At 35.1% G+C, this 19817-nt stretch overlaps 1 protein-coding gene across 3 annotated transcripts in view; it reads left to right on the top strand.

The window, feature by feature from the left end:
• PIK3C3 (phosphatidylinositol 3-kinase catalytic subunit type 3) overlaps nucleotides 1-19817 on the top strand; it is a 66460-nt gene that overhangs the window by 22767 nt on the left and 23876 nt on the right. The window contains exons 13-22 of one of the 3 annotated variants that reach the window (XM_064735545.1): nucleotides 637-704; nucleotides 3729-3834; nucleotides 4733-4849; nucleotides 6384-6515; nucleotides 8429-8557; nucleotides 8874-8943; nucleotides 9541-9605; nucleotides 11784-11868; nucleotides 12939-13013; nucleotides 13424-13572. In XM_064735545.1, the coding sequence (XP_064591615.1) occupies nucleotides 637-704; nucleotides 3729-3834; nucleotides 4733-4849; nucleotides 6384-6515; nucleotides 8429-8557; nucleotides 8874-8943; nucleotides 9541-9605; nucleotides 11784-11868; nucleotides 12939-13013; nucleotides 13424-13449 (873 nt within the window). In that variant the 3' untranslated portion in view covers nucleotides 13450-13572. Of the gene's footprint in view, nucleotides 1-636; nucleotides 705-3728; nucleotides 3835-4732; nucleotides 4850-6383; nucleotides 6516-8428; nucleotides 8558-8873; nucleotides 8944-9540; nucleotides 9606-11729; nucleotides 11869-12938; nucleotides 13014-13423; nucleotides 13573-19817 lie in introns of those variants that run through there. The other 2 variants (XM_064735544.1, XM_064735546.1) reach the window with 2 other exon arrangements.

The raw sequence follows: 19817 nt of genomic DNA, 5'->3' as shown, positions 1-19817 counted from the left end.
GCGGATTAATTGGTCTTTGAACTAATGATCCATTCCCTGTTGCAAATTGTCCTATTTGAGTCTCAATACTGCATAGAAAATAAACCTCAAATTGAGCATATCAGTAAAGATACACAGATTTCTTGCTATCTGGACTATTGAACCTGAAGGAAGCAGGTAAATATTGTGTATCCTATACAAATTTGTTTTCTTGAAATCTAGAATATCTTCAAGATTGTTAGATGCTCTGGATACAAAACCGAGTGGGAAATCTCTTTGTGAGTTGAATGTTATGGCATTTACAGCAAGATGCAATTGCATAGAAGAAAAGAGTAACATATTATAAGTAGAAATTACATTGAAGTTTTCTTTTTGGAGAACATAAAGTGCTTTTTATATATTTGTAACTACATTACTGGAGTAGCAGACCTTCTACTTTTAGTAGTGTTGCTGGATTTAAAGAAATATGTAAATTTAAAGGAATATGTAAATTATTGTGATTTAAATATTAGGTAGGATTGGATTCAGATTTTAGAAGGAAATATATCTCTCACAACTCTTACATTTACTTGGTGTTTTTCCTTAACTTTGTCTCTCTCTCAGATGCTTAGATTTCTTTGTAACCTAAATTTTTTTTTGCTCTTAAATCCCTTCCAGCAAGACCTTTGCACTTTCTTGATATCACGGGCATGCAAAAATTCCACGTTGGCAAACTACTTGTACTGGTATGTTAGAAACTGTATATTTATAATGTATCAAGATGTTATTGAAATCAAAGCTATAATGCCCAGAAGGATGCTCATGAAAAGATGACCTGTCTTGAGAGCTTCAGAATCTCAGTTTTTCTCCGAGTAAAGTAGTAGATTTAAAACAATAGGCATTTAAACATAGTAATTTATAAATGGAGGCTAATGAAATGTAGAAATACGCTTTACTGTTAGACTAAGGAAGGTAATGTCTAGAACATTACATACAATGTCACAAAAAGCAGCCAGTGTTAAAAGTTGTCATTCAAGTTATTTATGGTTTTGGGGGGAGATTAAGTTCACCTTTGCTCAGCTTTGCTGTTTGTGCGTATAATCTTTGACAGTGTTGGCTAGAATACTGAACTTATGCACTTAAATATTAATCAAAGGTGTATGTTAAGAAGATTCATAAAGGAGTTTTTTTTAATTGTAACCTAATTTTAGTTTTATTCCATTTATGGTTATGCGCACAAACAAAAAGTCATTGCAGATATGTGCAATCTTAAGGGGGAAATTTGGTTGTAAATATTAGTTCATCTATACTCTAGAGAGGTAGGATTGCTTAGTTCAGGATCTTGTCTCAGCTCAGTGCATTAGGAGTAAAATTAGATGTCTGAAGTAGTAATCTGCAAGCCTTCTGAGCAAGTATGTGCATGTGGGAATTTTCTCATTTGAAGCAAGCTGAGATGATAGAGCTGTACTGTGTGAAAGTGTGAGTCTGTGTGCGTATTATTGTACAAACATCTGCATATGCACAACACTCACAGCTATTTACTTGCATGTACTTATGTATTTTAAAAGGAAGACCTTAGGTGCCTTTTATGTTTCTAAACCCAAGTCATATGATTCTCATTTGTAACCTTTGTAGCTGCATCAAATAACCAAAAGTACTAATCATATGATCATATTTTAGTGTGCTAAGAGCATTAACCACAGATAAGTTTTGAATTGGGAACTAAATGTGATATGTGATGTAAAATATAATCAACAGTTTTTATAAAATTTTTGCAAGAAACCTGTAAACTATGCTGAGAGAGTCCATTTATAGCTTTCTAAGTTTTATTGTGTAATTATTCTTATTAGGTTGAATTTTAAGATACTTAACTGAATTACTTATGTACATTTGCAAGCAATAATTACTTCTGTTGTGGTGGCCAAAGGTAATGTTCAGCTTCATTAAAAATTACTATTAAATATAACTTATTAAAATAGTTGTAGTCTGAATTGGTGGGAGAAGAAACCAAGCACTTGATCTAGTCAAATATTCTTAATTAAGATGTTGTTATCTTAACTTTCTTCTATCACCTTGATAGAAACTGTTCTCTTACATTTCAGCAACATCTCAGACACTCCATCTACAGAAAGTTTAAATGTCCGTAACTCTGTGGAGTTTTTTGACTTATGACTTAAAAAAAATAAATTCAACAAAACGAATAAGAAAAGTCCACCAGACCAAAAACCCTAGTCAATTTATTCTTTGTTTTCTTTCCAGACATCTCAATTTCTCAGTGACAAAATACAAATGTTGCAGCCACTGTATGAGGTGACGTAGCCATAAATCCTCATGCCTGCTGATCAATTGTATGTTTCAACTATCCAGACACAGCATGCAACTAAAATAATCAATGGAAAAAGTACAATAACCCTTGAAAATGGAACCTTCTGCACAGTCACTTGTCATTGTAAAGCTATCCTGTCCTTTAACAGTGGCTCAGAAGTCAGTGCTACTGCTTTTTCTGTCTCCTCTTTGGACGTACGAGACACCTACCCAAGTATGAAGCATTACTCTTACTCCTTGCTTCAGAATAACTTTGAGAAACTGTCCAGTGCTTTTTAACAAATGAAGATGAAAATGGCACGTTTCAATTCATTACTTCTCCTTTTCCTTCAAGTTTATGTGCAGACTTCGGACTTATTTTATAAACACATTTGTGCGAGAACAGTCTATAACATGCATTAGCAAGGCCCTAGGAAGAATCTTTAGTTACAGATTTCATTGGGGTTGTACGCCTGGAATAAGTTACATATGCCTTATTCTAGTGGATGTAATATGCTGTGTATTTATAAATAAGACTACTCAAATTTGGTCAGCTGCAAATGACAGACCTCTAGTCTTGTCTCACAATTATTCTGTCATGAAGAGATTCTGTACAAGTACATAAGGAAGGTGTAATTCTTGCTGATGTGTAATGTCCAAGAGACTGTCTTGAAGTAGTCACTTTTGAATCCAAATGCAGTGTTTGAAAATTTACTGAGATGCTAATTTCTTTTTTTTTTAATACTATTTATTATGCTTTTACTTCGTTATATTTTTATTGAATGTTTTTGCTGGGTAGCACTAGGAGATACATTGACCAACAGAAAGCAGATATGTACATAGCTTTCAGTTAATAGCTACTCTTTGCTTGTCAGTGCTGCAAGTAGAAATTTAGATAAAAGCACTCCAAATGACTGCTTAACAGGAAAATAAATTTTCAGTGTAGGTGTTCCAGATTGTACTATTAAGTTTTGTATCCAGTTAATAATTTAAAAATGGAAACTCTGACATGCACACTCTGCGCAGCTGCTTTAGGACGAATACTTTTCCTTGTACCATTTCTAATGGTAAAACAGGGAGCAGGTAGAGTGAGATTCTCCTTGTTGTAGGTGCTCTTGAATAACAAGTTTGCAGCCACTAAATTATGTAGCAGGTAGAATTATGGTTCACAGTGGAAAACATGCTCAGTTGTACTTCTTGCCTGGAGAGTTCATGTGATTTGGACTTCAGGTGTGTCCTCTTTGAATCATGACACTTCACTGTAAGTGAAAAACCACAGACACTTTGATAGACTCTCCTGATCAAAATGGAATTGGGGACTATGCAATTTTAAGAGTTCAACTGTTGGTTGAGCTAAAGATGATCTTCGTTTTTAGTTCCAGGTCTGTAATACAGGGTTACTGTGTTTCACTCAAATTGTGTAGCTCCAAGAGGAAGGTGTAAATCCGGTTATTTTTATGCTGCAGGTATGTAATAGTGGAGTGTGAAGACCAAGATACGCAGCAGAGGGACCCAAAGACTCACGAAATGTACTTAAACGTGATGAGAAGATTCAGTCAGGCTTTGCTGAAGGTAATGGCTCTGTATCAGGAAGTCTGTAATGATTTGGGATAGTTCTTCCTTAAAAAGGTTCAGGTGTCTAAGAGGATGTGTAGGGGTTTTTTGTGTATGTGTGTCACATGCATTGAAATTTTATAAAAGCTTCCACTCCTGCTCAAATTTTGAATTTGTAAGCTGAAGAAACTGCCAAAAATGAAAAGAGCAAATATTGAGAACTCTTTCTTCTCTTTTGTTGCTTGCTCCTGTTAGTAACATACTGATTCTAAAATACCCTGCCTTACACTGGGTCTAAAACACTTTAAAAGCCTTGTGTAACCACTGTTATTTATTTACTGTTTATTTAGTTATTTATTGTAAACTCCTGTCCTTGAAGCACAAGTGGAGAGACGCATGTGTAACTCGGAAATAGCCCTTGCTGTTCTGTGTGTCGGCAGCAGAGGGTGCTGGAGCAGCAGGGAAAAAAAAAAAACCTAAAACAGCCGAAAAAAATTTGTGAATTGGAAGTCTTACTGTATAGCAAGTCTGCAGTCTTTACATATTTCCATGTATCTCACCTTTATATTATTTCCAGTTTTAGGGGGTTACTTGAATCTGATTCTTGTGCTTCATAAGAATATTTTGCAGTTACCCATACTAACTTACTTTGGCTGTGTGAATTGGTTTGTCACACATGGCTGTTCACCACTGAAATTGTTGAAGCAAATTGAAGTGCACTGTTAGGTCAGATAATTGATTGCCAGCTACAGTGACTGTGATTGTGTTTTACAGAAAATACCTTTTGAGTTGACGGGAAATTGATCTTTATTCACTTAACCTCTTAAAAGCCCAAAGGTCTAAGAATAAAGGAATGATTTCTAGATAAAATAATTACAGAATGAGGAATTAATTCTGTTACTTTTCATTCTCTTAGGGTGATAAGTCTGTCAGAGTTATGCGCTCGCTTCTGGCAGCCCAGCAGACATTTGTAGATCGGCTGGTTCATGTAATGAAGGCAGTGCAGCGTGAAAGTGGGAATCGTAAGAAAAAGGTAACTAAAGGATTGGAAAGCCTGTCTGTGGCCTAAATTTGACAATGGGTAGGAATGTTAGCCTTTCATTAAAGTTCCTTAGCACTGAGATCTGTAACAGATGTTCATTCTTCTGCAATAATTTTGGTTAACTGTGAACAAACTTGAGAAAGGTTCTGATAGTTCAAAGCTCCAAAGTGTGTTTGAAGTTTGTAGATAGAAAACAGAAGAGGCCCTTATAAGCACTCATGGGGTGCTTTGGCCAAAGAAATATGTGAGAATTGTTAAACAGTTGATGATATAACTGAACATTTTGTGGGGATGTGGGAGAGTATCAGGTTATTGTCATGTGAGTGATATGGCAGGACAGATAGTGAAAATCAGTTACTAGCAAGGTTTCATTTGTCCAAAAGCAACAAAACTGTTCTTCTGTAATGTATGTGTTTATCAGAACTCTGCTTTCTGTTGGGTCTTGAGGAAAAGGCTTTCTGTTATATGTTTCAGGAAGCTTTGTCCTTCTTAGCTAAAGTGTTTTAAGTGCACCTGGCAAGTGGGTCTGAGAAAGAAAGTGGAAATGCAGAGAGATTTCTGTTTGTGTATAATGTTTTCCTTTGACACACATCAGTATTTTTAAACATGAATTTTTCAGTGTGATGGTTTCTTTAAATGTATGGGGTATATTTATGCAGAAAAATAAAGCTCTTATTAACAAAAAGTGAGGCAATTTGTTCTGTGTATCAATAACAAAGGCTAAAAAAAGAGGAGAATTTTGCAATTTCTAGGATTCTCTTTCCTGCTTGTACATTGGTAGTGTTCAGTTGTATATTCTTTTAAGAGATCGCTGTAAAACTAAGAAATACACGGCTTTTACTTTTGGGTTTCAATCTAGCTAGCAGCAATTAAGCACTAGAACTACTCCTAACAGTTGTGGTCCTCCTTAGTATCTGTTTGTGTCTTTCATATTCAGCAAGGGAAAAGACTAGAGATTTTAATGTGTTCGACCTTTACTATGTAGGACACCAAGTGTAAAATACTCAAAAGTTGAGCAGTTTTGTGTTTCTGATAACTACAGATGGAGGAATGTCAAGTAAGCCTGGAAGTGAGATCAGTGAAAGCTATTGGCCATTTGGTTCCTTGGTAGTAGGAAATTCCTTGGTGGAATTGAGGGATATAAAGTTTTTGAGTTGGATTTTAATCAGTTTCTGAAATACAACTAACATTTAATTTTTGGTATGAAAAACAAATAATCCTGTGCTTTGTGCAGGCAGTTTAGAAGTAAGTTGTTTTAAGACTGTCACATCTGGAACTTAGAAAATTGCTTGTTGCAGGGGCTAACACTAAATGGACTATCTCCTTTGTTATTCAAATTACTGCAGATAGAAAGTTTTATTCTCCTGGATTATATGAGTAAGACCTTGATTCTTTGTACAGATAAAGAATTGAAGAAATTGAATATTCGTTAGTAATGCATCCTTCATTTGTGGACTTCATATATACCTAGTGTGTGGTTTATGTTTTGTGGTTTTTTTTCTTAAACAAATTTTCATTCTTTTAGAATGAGAGGCTTCAGGCATTGTTAGCTGATAATGAAAAGATGAATTTAGCAGACATGGAACTTATTCCACTTCCTCTGGAGCCTCAGGTGAAAATTAAAGGAATAATCCCTGAAAAAGCCACACTCTTCAAGGTAAGTGAGAGCTTCTGAGTAGCTGAAATACAAACAAGTCTTGTGAATCCTGAACTTAGAAACATCAGTTGAAACATGTAAAGGGACAGACACAGTCAAGGCAAAATGCAATTATAGCGTGCTCTTTAAGTGGTTAAACAACTCCGTATAGATCAAAATCATGTAAATAAAAGCAGGTGTGCTGTGTCTCATTTAATCTGTGGGTCTGTCCCATTGCTTAATAAAGTTTAAGTTCATAGAGAGTGGAAAGCACTGTGGTGGTCCATTTCATGTAGTTGCAGTAAATCCTATATCCCTGTGTTTGGTAATTCCTTAAACCAAACTGTAGCTTCTGCGTGTGGCCATAAAACAGCAAATGTAATGTAGAAAGGGCTGGGGTTATTTTGTTTATTTTACTGCTTGAAATGTAAGTTAATTCTTGCAGTGTAAGTTGTTACCTGTGCTCAGTGGGGTTGCACCATTTTTTAAATTTTTGTTCAACTCCTATACATGACTGCAGTCTAATTTTAGGATGACCAAAATTTTCTTTAAAAGTCAGGCCTATGTCCCGGAGGCCTTTGTTTGCCAGTTAAAGAATTCATATAGGCTGCTATGACAGCCAGTGTTAAATCTCTCATCTCGGATAGGTTCTAGATTTATTATACACAGTAGTTTCATCAGAGTCCTTGTTGACTGTGTTGTCATTTAAGTTTGCTTAAAATCAGATACTTTGTGCATAGTTTTCTACCCGTTCTAGCTTGCTTCTCTCTATATCAAGTTAATTCCTTTGGAGCTGAGGCTTCTGCAGTTGCATGCTCTTGCACCTTTGGTTGGAAGCAACATTGAAAAGATTTTGTTAGGAAAGCAAACTTTTGCAAATCATCATTTTGTGTGAGTATGATTTAAGAGTTAGGGAAAGAATGTGGGAAAACAGATTGCTGGAACAGCACCCAAATGTTTCCTATCAGTGATAATAACTGAAATTCTTCAGGACAAACTCAAGGCAATCTTTTACATATTGATCCTCTGTAGCTGTGCAAAAAAAGTAGGACCAAAAATGTGAGATGTAACTTGTTTCAAAATCAGAGGTTTTTTTTCTTCTCCTAATTCTGACAGTTGACATTTTTCCATTTAATATCTCATCCCGGGCTATGGGATAAAAAAACCTAATGGAATTAGAAAGGAAGGAGTTACTGATTTTTGGTGCCCTTGGACATCACATAACTTTTGTAGGACTACATAAAGAATAATTTTGCCTTTACTTGTGGAACTTAATAATTTTGTGGTATTAATTTAAAAATATAATCTTACTGCTCAAGATTAAACTCTATACCTCAATTATTTTTGGTTTGCTGTGGAGGGAAGTGACTTGGTCAGTTGCAATAGATTGTAACATTCATGTACATAATTGATCCTCTTTGACCCATTTTATGTGGAAAAATTGCAAACAATTAAATGGGTTTTCTCAAACAATAATGTAAAAAGGCACTTTTGCTTTTGCTAAATAGATTAAGGAAGCAATTAATTGTTTAAGATGACTTGCCCCTAGGAATTCTTTCTTGCTTATCCTATAATTGTGCTGCTTTTTGATCTGATCACTTAAAATTTGTTTTGATGTGACCTTTTGCATAGTGCTTCCTTGTTGATTGGAATTACATGCACATGGAAAAAAACTGAATACTTCTGTCCTTTCCTCTTCTGCTGCTGTGGGGTGCAGGGAGGGAGAATGTATCCTTGATTAAAAAGGAAGGAAAGCATTAAGGTATTTTTCTTATTAAAATACAGTTGCACTTTTGGTAATTGTAAGTGGTACACTCTAAACTATTGAGACAATGCAAATACAATGCAAAGATTTTATTTCTGAGCTCCATTGTATCAATGTGTCAATATGAACACTGCTGTGAACCAGCTTATTAGTATATTTCCTTTTGCAGAGTGCCTTAATGCCTGCTCAGTTATTCTTCAAGATAGAAGATGGAGGCAAATATCCTGTGATTTTTAAGCATGGTGATGATTTACGTCAAGATCAACTTATTCTTCAGATTATTTCACTCATGGATAAGGTGAAAATTATTAATCGATATCCTCTTTCTGTTTCTTGATTTTCCTTGTCAAAAGCAAGACTGTTTAATACTGTTAATGCAGCTTATATTGCTGATAATTCTAGAGTTCTCAGATCTCTAGGTGGCCTTTTTTTCTTTTCTATATAGATGTGCAATTACCCTGTGTAGATTAAGAAAAAAACATACATAATTGCCAAACAGGCTCTCACTCATTATCAGTTTCAGTGGAGATCAATGTCCAGTACACATCCTTTTAGTAATAAAATCTGACTTTCTGTTGCATTCATCTTTGCTTTTGTATATTGTTTTTTTCCAGCTGTTAAGAAAAGAGAATCTGGATTTGAAGCTGACACCCTATAAAGTGCTGGCAACTAGTACAAAACATGGTATGAATACACTTATTTCCTAAAAATACAGTATGGAGAAGAATCTCCTCCCTGTGTTCTTAGTGTGTAAGAAAGTCTTGTTAGAGTTTAAGCCATGGAAGTAAACAATCTGAGTCACCACAGTGTTCCATAGGTGACTCAAATATCTCTATAAAAGGAGCCTTGTCTTGATTTAGGAGTAAATGACAATCAGCAGTTACCAATCTTTGCTGCTGGCTTTCAGTGTGATCATAAATAAATAACCTAACATTTTTATTTAGAGATCTTTTCATGAAATGGAGGAGAAAAAAAAATCAAACTTGGCTGCCTTTAAATAGATTCTGGATAAATATTTAGAAAGCCATCAACATACTTTCTCTCATCTTGAAAACTTGAGAAAACACACCTTTTGCAAGTTAATTTGGTGTTAATGACAAGTTGTTTTAAAAGTATTGAAGGCAGGAAATTGAAAAATGGGATCAAAAAAGTGTTTTTTTTCCTATTAGAACCAGTGGAATTACTGTGTATTAGTTCTGTCCATTCATAAACATGTATTAGAGAGTAGTTTGAAAGTTCTGTGCATTGGAGATTTTCTCTTTTGGTTGTTTTCTGTCATAGGCTTCATGCAGTTTATTCCATCAGTACCAGTTGCAGAAGTTCTTGCTACTGAGGAAACTATACAGGTACGTGATGGGGGAGTTGTAGATTGTCTTCTGATCAAACAGTGTAAGCTGAAGGCGTAGATCTTATGCAAAATTCTTAGTCTCTCAGCTGATTATTTGATCTGTTAGAAGACAAATTACAGCTGGGAACATTTGGGGTTTGTTTGAAAAGGTATACATAAATGACCACTTGAGTATCCTGTGTTCTAAAAGTAACACTATTTAAATAAATTAGAGTAGAGTTTAGTTATGATATTGAAATCTCAGCTTTGCTGTAATGACAGATGGCAGATACCTGACACTTTTTGCTGCATGTTTGTATTTCATTTATTTGACCTTGTCAAAATATGCTTTGATTAGTTCTTTTCTTTTTTCAATGAAACAACTAAATAATTCATTCATACAATTTCTGAAGCCTGTTTCCCCTCAATAGTGGATGTATAGGTACTGTAACTTGGTTTTGTTAGCAGATTTTCTTAATTCTCATGGATTTGAGTGGAGACACACAACTGAATAGCAGCACACAAAACTCATACTGGTTTCAATCCCAGCACACAAGCTAGATAGCAGAGCTCAGCTGTTTGAGATAAATATAGCTGGATAAAAACATACCAAATTGCTGTATGAGGTGAGCAGCTAATAGATTTTTTAATGAAAATAGAGCATATTTATTTGGATTTGATTTTTCATGGTGCTTTTTTCCTGTTCTGTAGACAATACGGAAGCTTGCATTTTTTTTGTAGTTCAGTAACTGTGAAGCAAACTATCTCTCAGCTCCTATAAACTACCTATGTTAAAAATATGAAGATCTGAATTACTTATCATTTTTCATTATCATTTGCTATAAGCTTACCAAGTATTTATCACATATAAAATATACTTTTACCAGCATCAAGTTACATAAGTTGGAGTTTTTTTAGCTTTCCATTCCATTCCATAGATTCCATTTCATCTGCACAGTCAATAATTTTACAGACTATAAAGTGCTTTCTTGACAATCCTTTGTAATCTTGGAGGTGTGGTATTCATGAATCATTCCATTACATGTTTTTATAAAATACTATGTTCAGAAATGCCTATGAAACTGTTAATTTTCAATTCCTTGCAACATCATGTGACTGGAAATAGGTGCCCTATTGTTTCAGTTGCTATGCAGACATAAGGAGCAATTATTCCTGTGAAGAATTTTTAATCTAAATAGACAGTGCACCAAAAGGATGAGATTTCCTGTGCTGAAACATGTAGCTGGGCATCATAGGCCAAGGAAATGAAAAGCAGTTGAACACTTTCAGGAATTGTGGAAGTTTAGTTTACTCTTTTTGGAAATGCTCATTTTGGATTTCACAGCAGTTCTAGTAAATATGAGCACTCTGTATAACTACTGTGTTAACTACTGAAAAGATGTAAAGCCAGAAAACCAGTGCTGCCTGGTGAAATGCAGATCTCCAGGAGAGAAAAGGTGTTTTGGTGTTTCAGTGTTACTTACCTTCTATCAACAACCTTAAAATTGCAGTTCATGTTTTAGAAGCTCATTTACGTAAGAGTCTTTGTTTTTCATTATGGTTTTAGTAACTTACTTACTGTCCAGGGAACTACTACACTCTTCTTACAGTGTTTCCTTAGATTGTGCTTACTGGAAGAAACTTTGCTTAGGCTTAGATATAGCTGAATTTTCTCTTACTCAAGAAGGTTAAGAGAATTGTTTGGCCCTGTCCACATTTCACAGGAAATTCAGATTTTCCATTTCATGACTTAGGCTTATTTTCTTTTTAAACTTAATAGCAGCAGTTGGTTTTATTGAGGAGTAGGGAGACATATAAGGATGCTAAACTATGTAAGAGCATTCTCCCCTGGTGTAGTTCTAAAGCAGGACTGTTGGTATGACCTAAACAGTTTGCCTTGGAAGTATTGTCACTCATTGTTACTGATCAGTAACTTTTGAGTGCATTGTTAATCTTCTGTAACATTTAATAGAGGAAACTGCTTTTCAGTTTCTGTGCTAAGAATATGATGATTGAGACAGGATATAAATAAAGTGATATTAAACTAGATCTTAGGAGGTGTTTTTGAGGTGGTTGTTAGTTCAACAAGTTGTAATAATGGCCATGTGTGGTCTTGATTTAAATTTTTTTTTTTTCCCTGAAGACCCAGTTTCATATTATGTGGAATAACTAAATATCTTCATGGCATTCTCTCCAGAACTTCTTCAGAAAACATGCCCCTAGTGAGACTGGCCCTTATGGAATCAGCGCAGAGGTGATGGACACGTATGTTAAGAGCTGTGGTGAGTTAGTCTAACAGCTGGCAACTTCTTAGGTGAAGTCTGAAGGGCATGGTGGATGAGATATTAAGTTATTTCAGTTTAGGCGGCTGCAAACAGGGCACTGTGCATGTACTCGCTGTCAGAAATGCAGGGAAAGGAATAATTTTAAGCCTGGCACGTCAGACACAAGTCCGCTGTTGGCGGGTCTTAAAGGAGAGTATGAGATAAATACTCTTTGCTTTCCAGCAGCAATCTTATCTCTGCCCTCTCTGTATTGCGAGCTGGGGTCTTCATAGTGCAGGGACACATAAAGCATTTATGTAATGATAAATCATCTTTATCAAAATTCTAATTGGTTTTGAAAACATTAGGCATTTTGGGGTTCTCTCTTCTCATACAAATGGTTACATTTGTTGAGAAGAAAAAATGGTAGTGTATTTTTTGTTCAGTAAACTGATGACCGTGTTAAAATACCTCATTTGCTATCCATAAAATTTAAAAAACCTCCATTTTAACAAAAGTTTAAAAAAAAAGAGCATTCCGGTGTGACTCCACAGTACCTTCTCCTTTTCCCTTCTCTTTCTGATGGTGCAGTCTTTAGAACTGCTTCAAATTGTTCTGGTTAGTGGATAAAAGCAACAATTAAAACTGTTTGCTTTTTACCACTGCTGATCTGACATGGATGTCCAGGCTCATATCCATGCCTTATATTTGTTTACAGTGGCCTTAAAATAGCTTCAGTTCAAAACATGTGTATTCACTTAGTTCAAAATACTTCACCTCCTTTTGAAGAATGTTTTTCCCAGTACTGAACTAATTAAGTCTTTAAGGGTTAGACATGTAATTGTATCATAAGAAATTAAAATCCTGACAGTACTGAATAAGTTCTAGAGTTTTAGTACTTCAAACGTTCTTCATAGTGCTGGCATTGATTATTCCTCACCAGCACCACTCCTGCCCAAGTCTCTGTGGTATATTTATTGTTAGTGAACTAGAGCTAAAATAATGTAATACGCTGTTGTTAATTGTGTGGAACTTGTTTCTCTCCAGGAAAGGTACTCATACTGATGTTTACAATTTACTTTTTACAGCTGGTTATTGTGTGATTACTTACATCCTTGGTGTTGGAGATAGACATCTGGATAATCTGTTGCTAACAAAAACAGGTAATTCTTTTTAGCAGTATAATTTTATAGCAACAGTTGTTTAATTTCTAATGTGTTGGTACTTTTCTCTGCGTTTTCCTTGTGAATATAACCCACTGAGTATTGCAGACTAGATTATATTTTAAAATGTAAGTTGTATTGTCTCATTTAAGGTAATATTTGCTCCAGTGTGTAATAAGAAGATGATTTCTTAACTAGAGGAAATGAAGGATTTGAAAATGAAACTACTTCAACTATTACAATCACTGCTGGGAGATAGAGGGAATTTCAGTTGTTTTCATTGAAAATGAGTTCATGTGTAGCTGCATGTGCTTCACAAAGTTTTGACAAATAATATTTCTTATAGGGGGACGTATTTTTGAATTGTTGTTTGGCTTATTTTTACTTGCTTGCTTACTTTTGAACTACAGCTTCCCTAGGAGTTCTGATTGCTTGAATACCTTCATTACATAGTGGTGGAGAATTAAGAGTTGTGGTTAAGTGTTTATTATGAAGTGAAACGTTTATTGAATGAGAAACGTTTAAATAAAAATGTTATTTGGAAAAAGAGACCCATCCACGTGGAAGGCTTGTTAGTTACAGGTAAGGCTGAAGCACATACTGCTTTTAACCATGATAAGTCTGAAAGAGTAGAAAATTTACAGTTGATCTTGATTAAAAGGTCTTGCTCTAAGCTCATGGGGGAACAACTAAAGCAAGTGTATTTTACCTTGTCTGTTTGAAAATATACAGTCATTTAAAGATCTGTCTTGAGAGGTTTCTCATTTATCTGTTGTGGTGGGTATAAATCTTTCCATTTCAGGCTCTGCTTGCATGCTGAGAGTAGTAACAGTTCAGTGTCTTGATTTGGGATAAAGTGCATCTTACCTGTCTGTGTTAAGTACAGCACAGTGGCTTTACTGGAAGAATTTGGGGAGTACAGCAGAGGGCAGTGCACATCCATCGTACATTCCAAATCTGAAAACCCACAGTCTGCCACAAACTGAGGGCTTTTGTGAGCTGTCAAGAGAAATCCTTATGTTCCATATGGTCCAGATAGAACAAAAACCTTCTACCAAGGCTTGTTTCTTGCTGCTGAGAATCCCTTAGCCTTAAGCCAGAAGAAGATAATTTCATTCTCCTCCTGAAGAATGCATGGTCCAAGTACTTCCTTCGAAATCTTACTACTCTATATGCATCCTTTCTTGATGATATTCATGTAATGGATTGAAGTTTTCCAGTAAAGAATACTGGGTATTAGCTGTGGGTTCTTCTTCATACATACTTCTTACATATCATTATCTTTTTTTTGGCTCAACCTTTCTGTTTGGTGAATGTAGCCACATCTTTTAGACTCCTTCCAATGGAATTGGTGCATCATCTTGTAACATAAGATGTCCATACTTATAGATACAGTATAATTTAAATATTAAGCACTAGATACAGAAGTTCATAAAAACATAATGTTTTCTACACATTAGAAATGTGTCTTTTTGCATGAGATGTCAGTTACCTAATGAAATAATTTCTGTTGTCTTTCGTGACTCTTTTATGCCTATAGTTCTAGAAATGGTGTGACTTTTTTGTAGTAGTTGTCTTGAAAAAGGCATCTGTATTTTCACATTTTTAGTACTGTATCATTATACTTCAAGGACAACTCTAGAAGTGTGTTTGGAAGAAGATGTGGGAATGTTCAGTCAAAACATCCTTATCTGTCAGTAATGTTAAAAATTACAAAAAGACTTGCACCAATTTCATAAATATGTCTTGACTGGTAACCTAAAGGCCATTAAACACTCAGCATTCCATGGCAGGGATATTTATTTTCTCTGAAAACTTTGAACTTCTTACTTCTTATGGAGACAAAATGCATTTTCAATTGGTCTGTGTTTTAAAATGTTGTTTCTAAATCTGTAGCAGATATTACTGTGGTTTGTGGATAACAAGACACTTTTTCAGCTTATGGTCAGGATTAGGCAACATCGGTGCCTCCTTTTAGGATTACAGACTGATTTATATATTGAAGTTGGCATCCGATTTAACAGCTAACATTCCTTTTGTTGCCTTGGAAGGAAGATCTGGGTGGTTGTGAAGCTGGATTGTGATATACAAGGTGTAGCATGTTCAGTTAACTTCCATGGAAAATGCACTGGGCTATTACGTTGTAATTACGCCAAGACTTCCCCTGAGAACATTTGGTTCTGCTGCTTTTACACTCACTGATTTGATTGTAGAGTCAGGATCTAGGTACTAATAAAATATCCTGGTATAGATGTCTTCATATTTGCAAGGCAGTCAGTACATTCATAAGGAGAGTTAGAAAGTATTTCAGCTTTCATAGACAAGTGAAGTCTCCTGTCACTTTAGAGGTATCTTAGTAATTTCAACTTGCTTTATAGTTATGCAGAGTTTTCACAAAGGTGCAGGCTATGTGTGGATATTGTAGGATATCCTAGACATTGAAGTAGTTTCTTGATAGCACTGCTTATGTGTGTTTCTGACCAACTTATCTTTCAGTAACCTCTGGTCACCTGCATGAAAATGCAAGTTCCCAGTATGAGTTCCCAAAGTGCTGGGGCTTTGAACTGAGCCATACGCTTGTCATTGCTCTGTAGCAGGAGGGAAAATTGCTATGTGGATAAAATTATGTTATTAATATCTAAGAATAGGTCAAAGACTCGGTGCTCAGAACTTGAAAACCACATTTGCTTTTGGCATCACGAGTAAATAAATGAAAGCACTGGGCTGTCTTTTCATTTAATGCTAAGAGGAAGAACTGTGGTCACCAAATGACACCACATTTATTCTTCAGTCTCTGTTAGAAAGGGTTGCCAGGAAAGACAGCAAGGACCTGGACAGATTCATGTATGAAATGACACCATGTGTTTGTACTTCCTGTGGTTTTTAGTCAAAAAATCTGTCCCAGAGCAGGTCTGAGATGGTAGAAATGGAAAACCTTCAAGATTCAAACATTTAGTCTCAGTCAGTGCTTAGACAAGTGCATTGTTAAGTAACATTTATTAATGTTGCAAAATACTGTAGTATGTAAAATACAGTTTTTAAAGATGTTTTTAAATATTACTGATCTTGATAGAGGGACATCCTTATTTTTTGTAAAAAATAAAAACTAATGCATACTTTTGTCCTTTAGATTTCTCTCTGGAAGTCCACTTTCTGTGGTGCTTATTATTAAAAAGAGCATAACCTTTTAGCTTTTGATCTGTTGAAACACTTTTTCTTCTAGGTACCTTGAACAGCATTTGTCATCTAGTTATAAATATCAGACCTGTTTTGTTTTTTTTTTATAACATGCCTGAATAGAATGTATTTTGAGAATGGACAGCTTGGGGGAGGGAGGTGAGTTACAATACAGCTTAAGACAAGCTGGGCTCTTAACAGTTACATGGGTGACAGTGTTAAACTTTACCTCCATCTGTTGCTGCATACTGACTTAAAAACCTGTATCCTGAATAAGTTCTTAAAAATACACATTACTTTCATTGTTGTGGAGTCTTAGAAAAGTTGTAAGATGATGCTTATGAAAGTAAATTAGACATTCCGATTTTTTCATCATGCCACAGGTCTGTTAGCAAAAGAGAAATTTTGATAGTAACATTAGAATTTGCTGGGAAAGCCAGAAAAACACCCCATCCATCCAGTCAGTTTCATCAAGGACTTTTCATTCTATTGCTTCAAACTTAAAATAAGAATTTAGTTAAAATAATAACTAAATTGTGTATTTTTTTAATATGGGCCAAGTTAAAATAATAGTGGTGCTTGAGGGTTGCAAAGAAGTAATGAAATTTTTGTTTTGGTTTAGTGGTTTTTTTGTTCTTCCCCAGCAATGTACACAGAGTAGTTTGAGATCATTTGCTTTTTTTATTGTTAAGAGACAATTGCCATCAGACTTACTTTATTTCAGTAATTGCATCTAATTTTCTCTGTCCTCTGCATTTTAAGGTTTTCAGAGTTCTGTCTGGTTTTCAGTGTTTTTTCCTAGCAAAATGAAACAATCTTCTGTGCTGCTCTATAGACATTTTCTTCTGTATTAAAATCTAGATATTAGCAATGAAAGTAATGGACAGATCACCCTCTCCAGCTGCAGTCACGTGTTACTGGCTATTGCAAGGACCAGGTATGAATTTTTGTTCTCTGCAGGTCCATGCTTCACTTAATCAAAAATTGCTGAAAGAAAGTCAGATGGACTTTGAAATCCCTGACACCCTGACTGGTAGTTGGGATAACTTCCATGTTTTGTGCCATGTCCTTGAAGTCTTCAGTGGCCTTTCCTCTTTATTCCATATGTTAAAAAAACAGGTGTTGAGTGGAAAAAGGTAGTCAAACTCATATAATAAAATATTTTTAAAAAACAAAAGCTCAAAAGTACCCAATAGTATCAACTTTTAGATTTTGAAGTAAATAATTTTATATATGCATATTGCTTATTCCTGGAAGCTTCTCTTCTTCTTCCAGTCAGTAAATGCCTTCCAGTCAGTAAAGTGTCTTTCTTTTTCTACAGTAAAATAAACGGGAAGAGCAGGGTGTTTTCTAGTGCACTACTTTTAAAGATGAGATCTGTTTCACGTGTTGTCTTAAGTAATTCCTGGTTATAGTTTAAATCATGACTGAAACAAACAAAAAACCCCTCACCTTTGTGGTTTAGCACTCATTTGGGAACAGTAGTAAACCAAAGCAGAGGTCCAGTTTTGTCTGTAATTTACAAGCATATATAAAGATTAGAAGCTGTTTAAATTAAGACGTAATAAATCGGAAGAAGTTGGATCATGGTAAAACATGATGGTCTAAAAGGTGGAAGGGTATGTGTTATGACATTCACCCTGTATATTGAAGAAAGGATGTGTAATTGTTTGTAAAGCCATGTTTTACGAACAATTAAATACTTAATAAAAAGTAGTGTTGCACAAAGTTCGCATGAAGGCTGGATTACTGGGAGTATAGGTAACTACTGTATATAGATACCATGATATTAGTATGAGCTGTTACAGGGAAGTGACTGATACAAGTTGTAGAGAGACCATCCATCCCTGGGGATGCTCAGAAACTGTCTGGACATGGCCCTGGCTAAGGCACCTGGCTCTGGGTGTCTCTGCTCATCCAGGGGGTTTGACCTGCTCTCCTCCAGAGGTCCTCTTATTCTTGCAATTGGAGTAATGTTGAGTGAAAACTGTCACATTCATTAATACAATGAGAGTGGAATAGTCAGTGTAACACCCTGATAAAAGTGGTATTTGGGATGATCACGTGAGAGACTTGCAACCTTTTTGTCTTGGTCTTGAAGATTTGAAATCATTGAGTTTATTAACTTCATAAATTTATTACATATTAACGTAAATAAGAATATAAGTATTGCCTATTTTCAGTATTAAATCCATAGCAAATTTAATTTGTCCAAAGCAGGCTTGTTCTTCACTTTTTCTGTTGTTAAGTCCTGGGGGGTAACATGAGTCAGGTTCCTCTGTAGAAATCTGTAGACCTTCCGTGCTCTCTCAGGCTGCTCCTGGTGTAGAAGCTTTGTGCTAGCACCAGGGAGAGCCTTTTGTCCATGTTCTGTAGCATGGTGTGCTGGTTTAATTGACCTTGCAGGAGCTGAATTAAAATTAATCAAATCTGTATTTAGTAAACAGGTTTGAAAGGTTTTAAATATATTTATTTAAATGTGAGCTTGTACGTACATTTTAAGTCAACCTAAAAAACAGCTGAATTTTGAAGTACATCTAGGAAATGTTAATGCAGGATGGCCTCATCTCACTTTCAAAGTGTCTATCACTCAATTATTGAAATATTTTTGAATGTTTTAGATGTCTTTGTTACCAGTGTAAATTATTAATTATCATCTTTTATTCCTTATCTCCAGAGCAAACTGAAAAAAATATTTCTGCTACAAGGGTTACTGTTTTATTCAAAATGTTGTCTCTTGACTCTTCAAGGTGACAGATTTAAATAAATGAACAGAAAGCAAATCCCCAAAACTTTGCAGTTAAACATTTTTTCTAGCTAATGATGAAAGGGTTCTGTATGTGGTTGGTTCAAAAATTTGGTGTACAAAAAGAAGCTCTAAAAGAATCTCCTTTATCAGACCGGTTAGAATATATCGAAGGAATGTTTATTTTTAATAGCACAATTAGTTATGCAGGATGTAATGGTTATGGCATTTATCAGTCAGCAAATACTTTGCCTCTGTCTTTGAAATTGGATTGTCATGGAATTAGTTTCTTGGATTGAAGAAGAATGCTTATGACAGATCTCAAAAAGCCTTTTCTATTGATACTACATTATTATTCAATGAAACAGTCAAAGACAGGTGATTAACTGAAAAATATGACTGCTACATTTTTTTTTCCAAAAGCACTGAGAACCTAATCTTATGAAATCTTAAAATGAATACACAAAATACCCAAAGGCAAATACACCCCTGTCTTTAATGCTGCTCAGTTCATAATTCTGAGGCAAGACTCTATCTTCTGTGCTGTGTTTATCTAGATAACAATCATGCTAATAATTTTCTGCCTTCTTGTTTAAAAGATCTTCTATCTTGTATCTGCATGCATATCTGCAGTCTCACCATCTTTTTGTAATATAGCTGTGGTATGGCTCAAGTCATTGCTTAAATTACACATTCCAAACTGAAAATACATTTGCAGCACACATTGAGAAATGTTTTTCTGCTTAACACAGACAGTATTTAACTGAGTCAAGATTATTCCTAAAAAAATGGCTACCTAGGAATTATGAGTTATTTTACTTTTATTTCTATTAGCACATTTTTTGTGCATTTATAATATATTTATTCTTCAGTTAATCTAA

This window comes from Zonotrichia leucophrys, chromosome Z (genome assembly GCF_028769735.1).
Source record: "Zonotrichia leucophrys gambelii isolate GWCS_2022_RI chromosome Z, RI_Zleu_2.0, whole genome shotgun sequence".
NCBI classification, from domain to species: domain Eukaryota; kingdom Metazoa; phylum Chordata; class Aves; order Passeriformes; family Passerellidae; genus Zonotrichia; species Zonotrichia leucophrys.
Note: the sequence above shows the minus strand (reverse complement) of the source record. Positions and strands in the feature narration are given on the sequence as shown.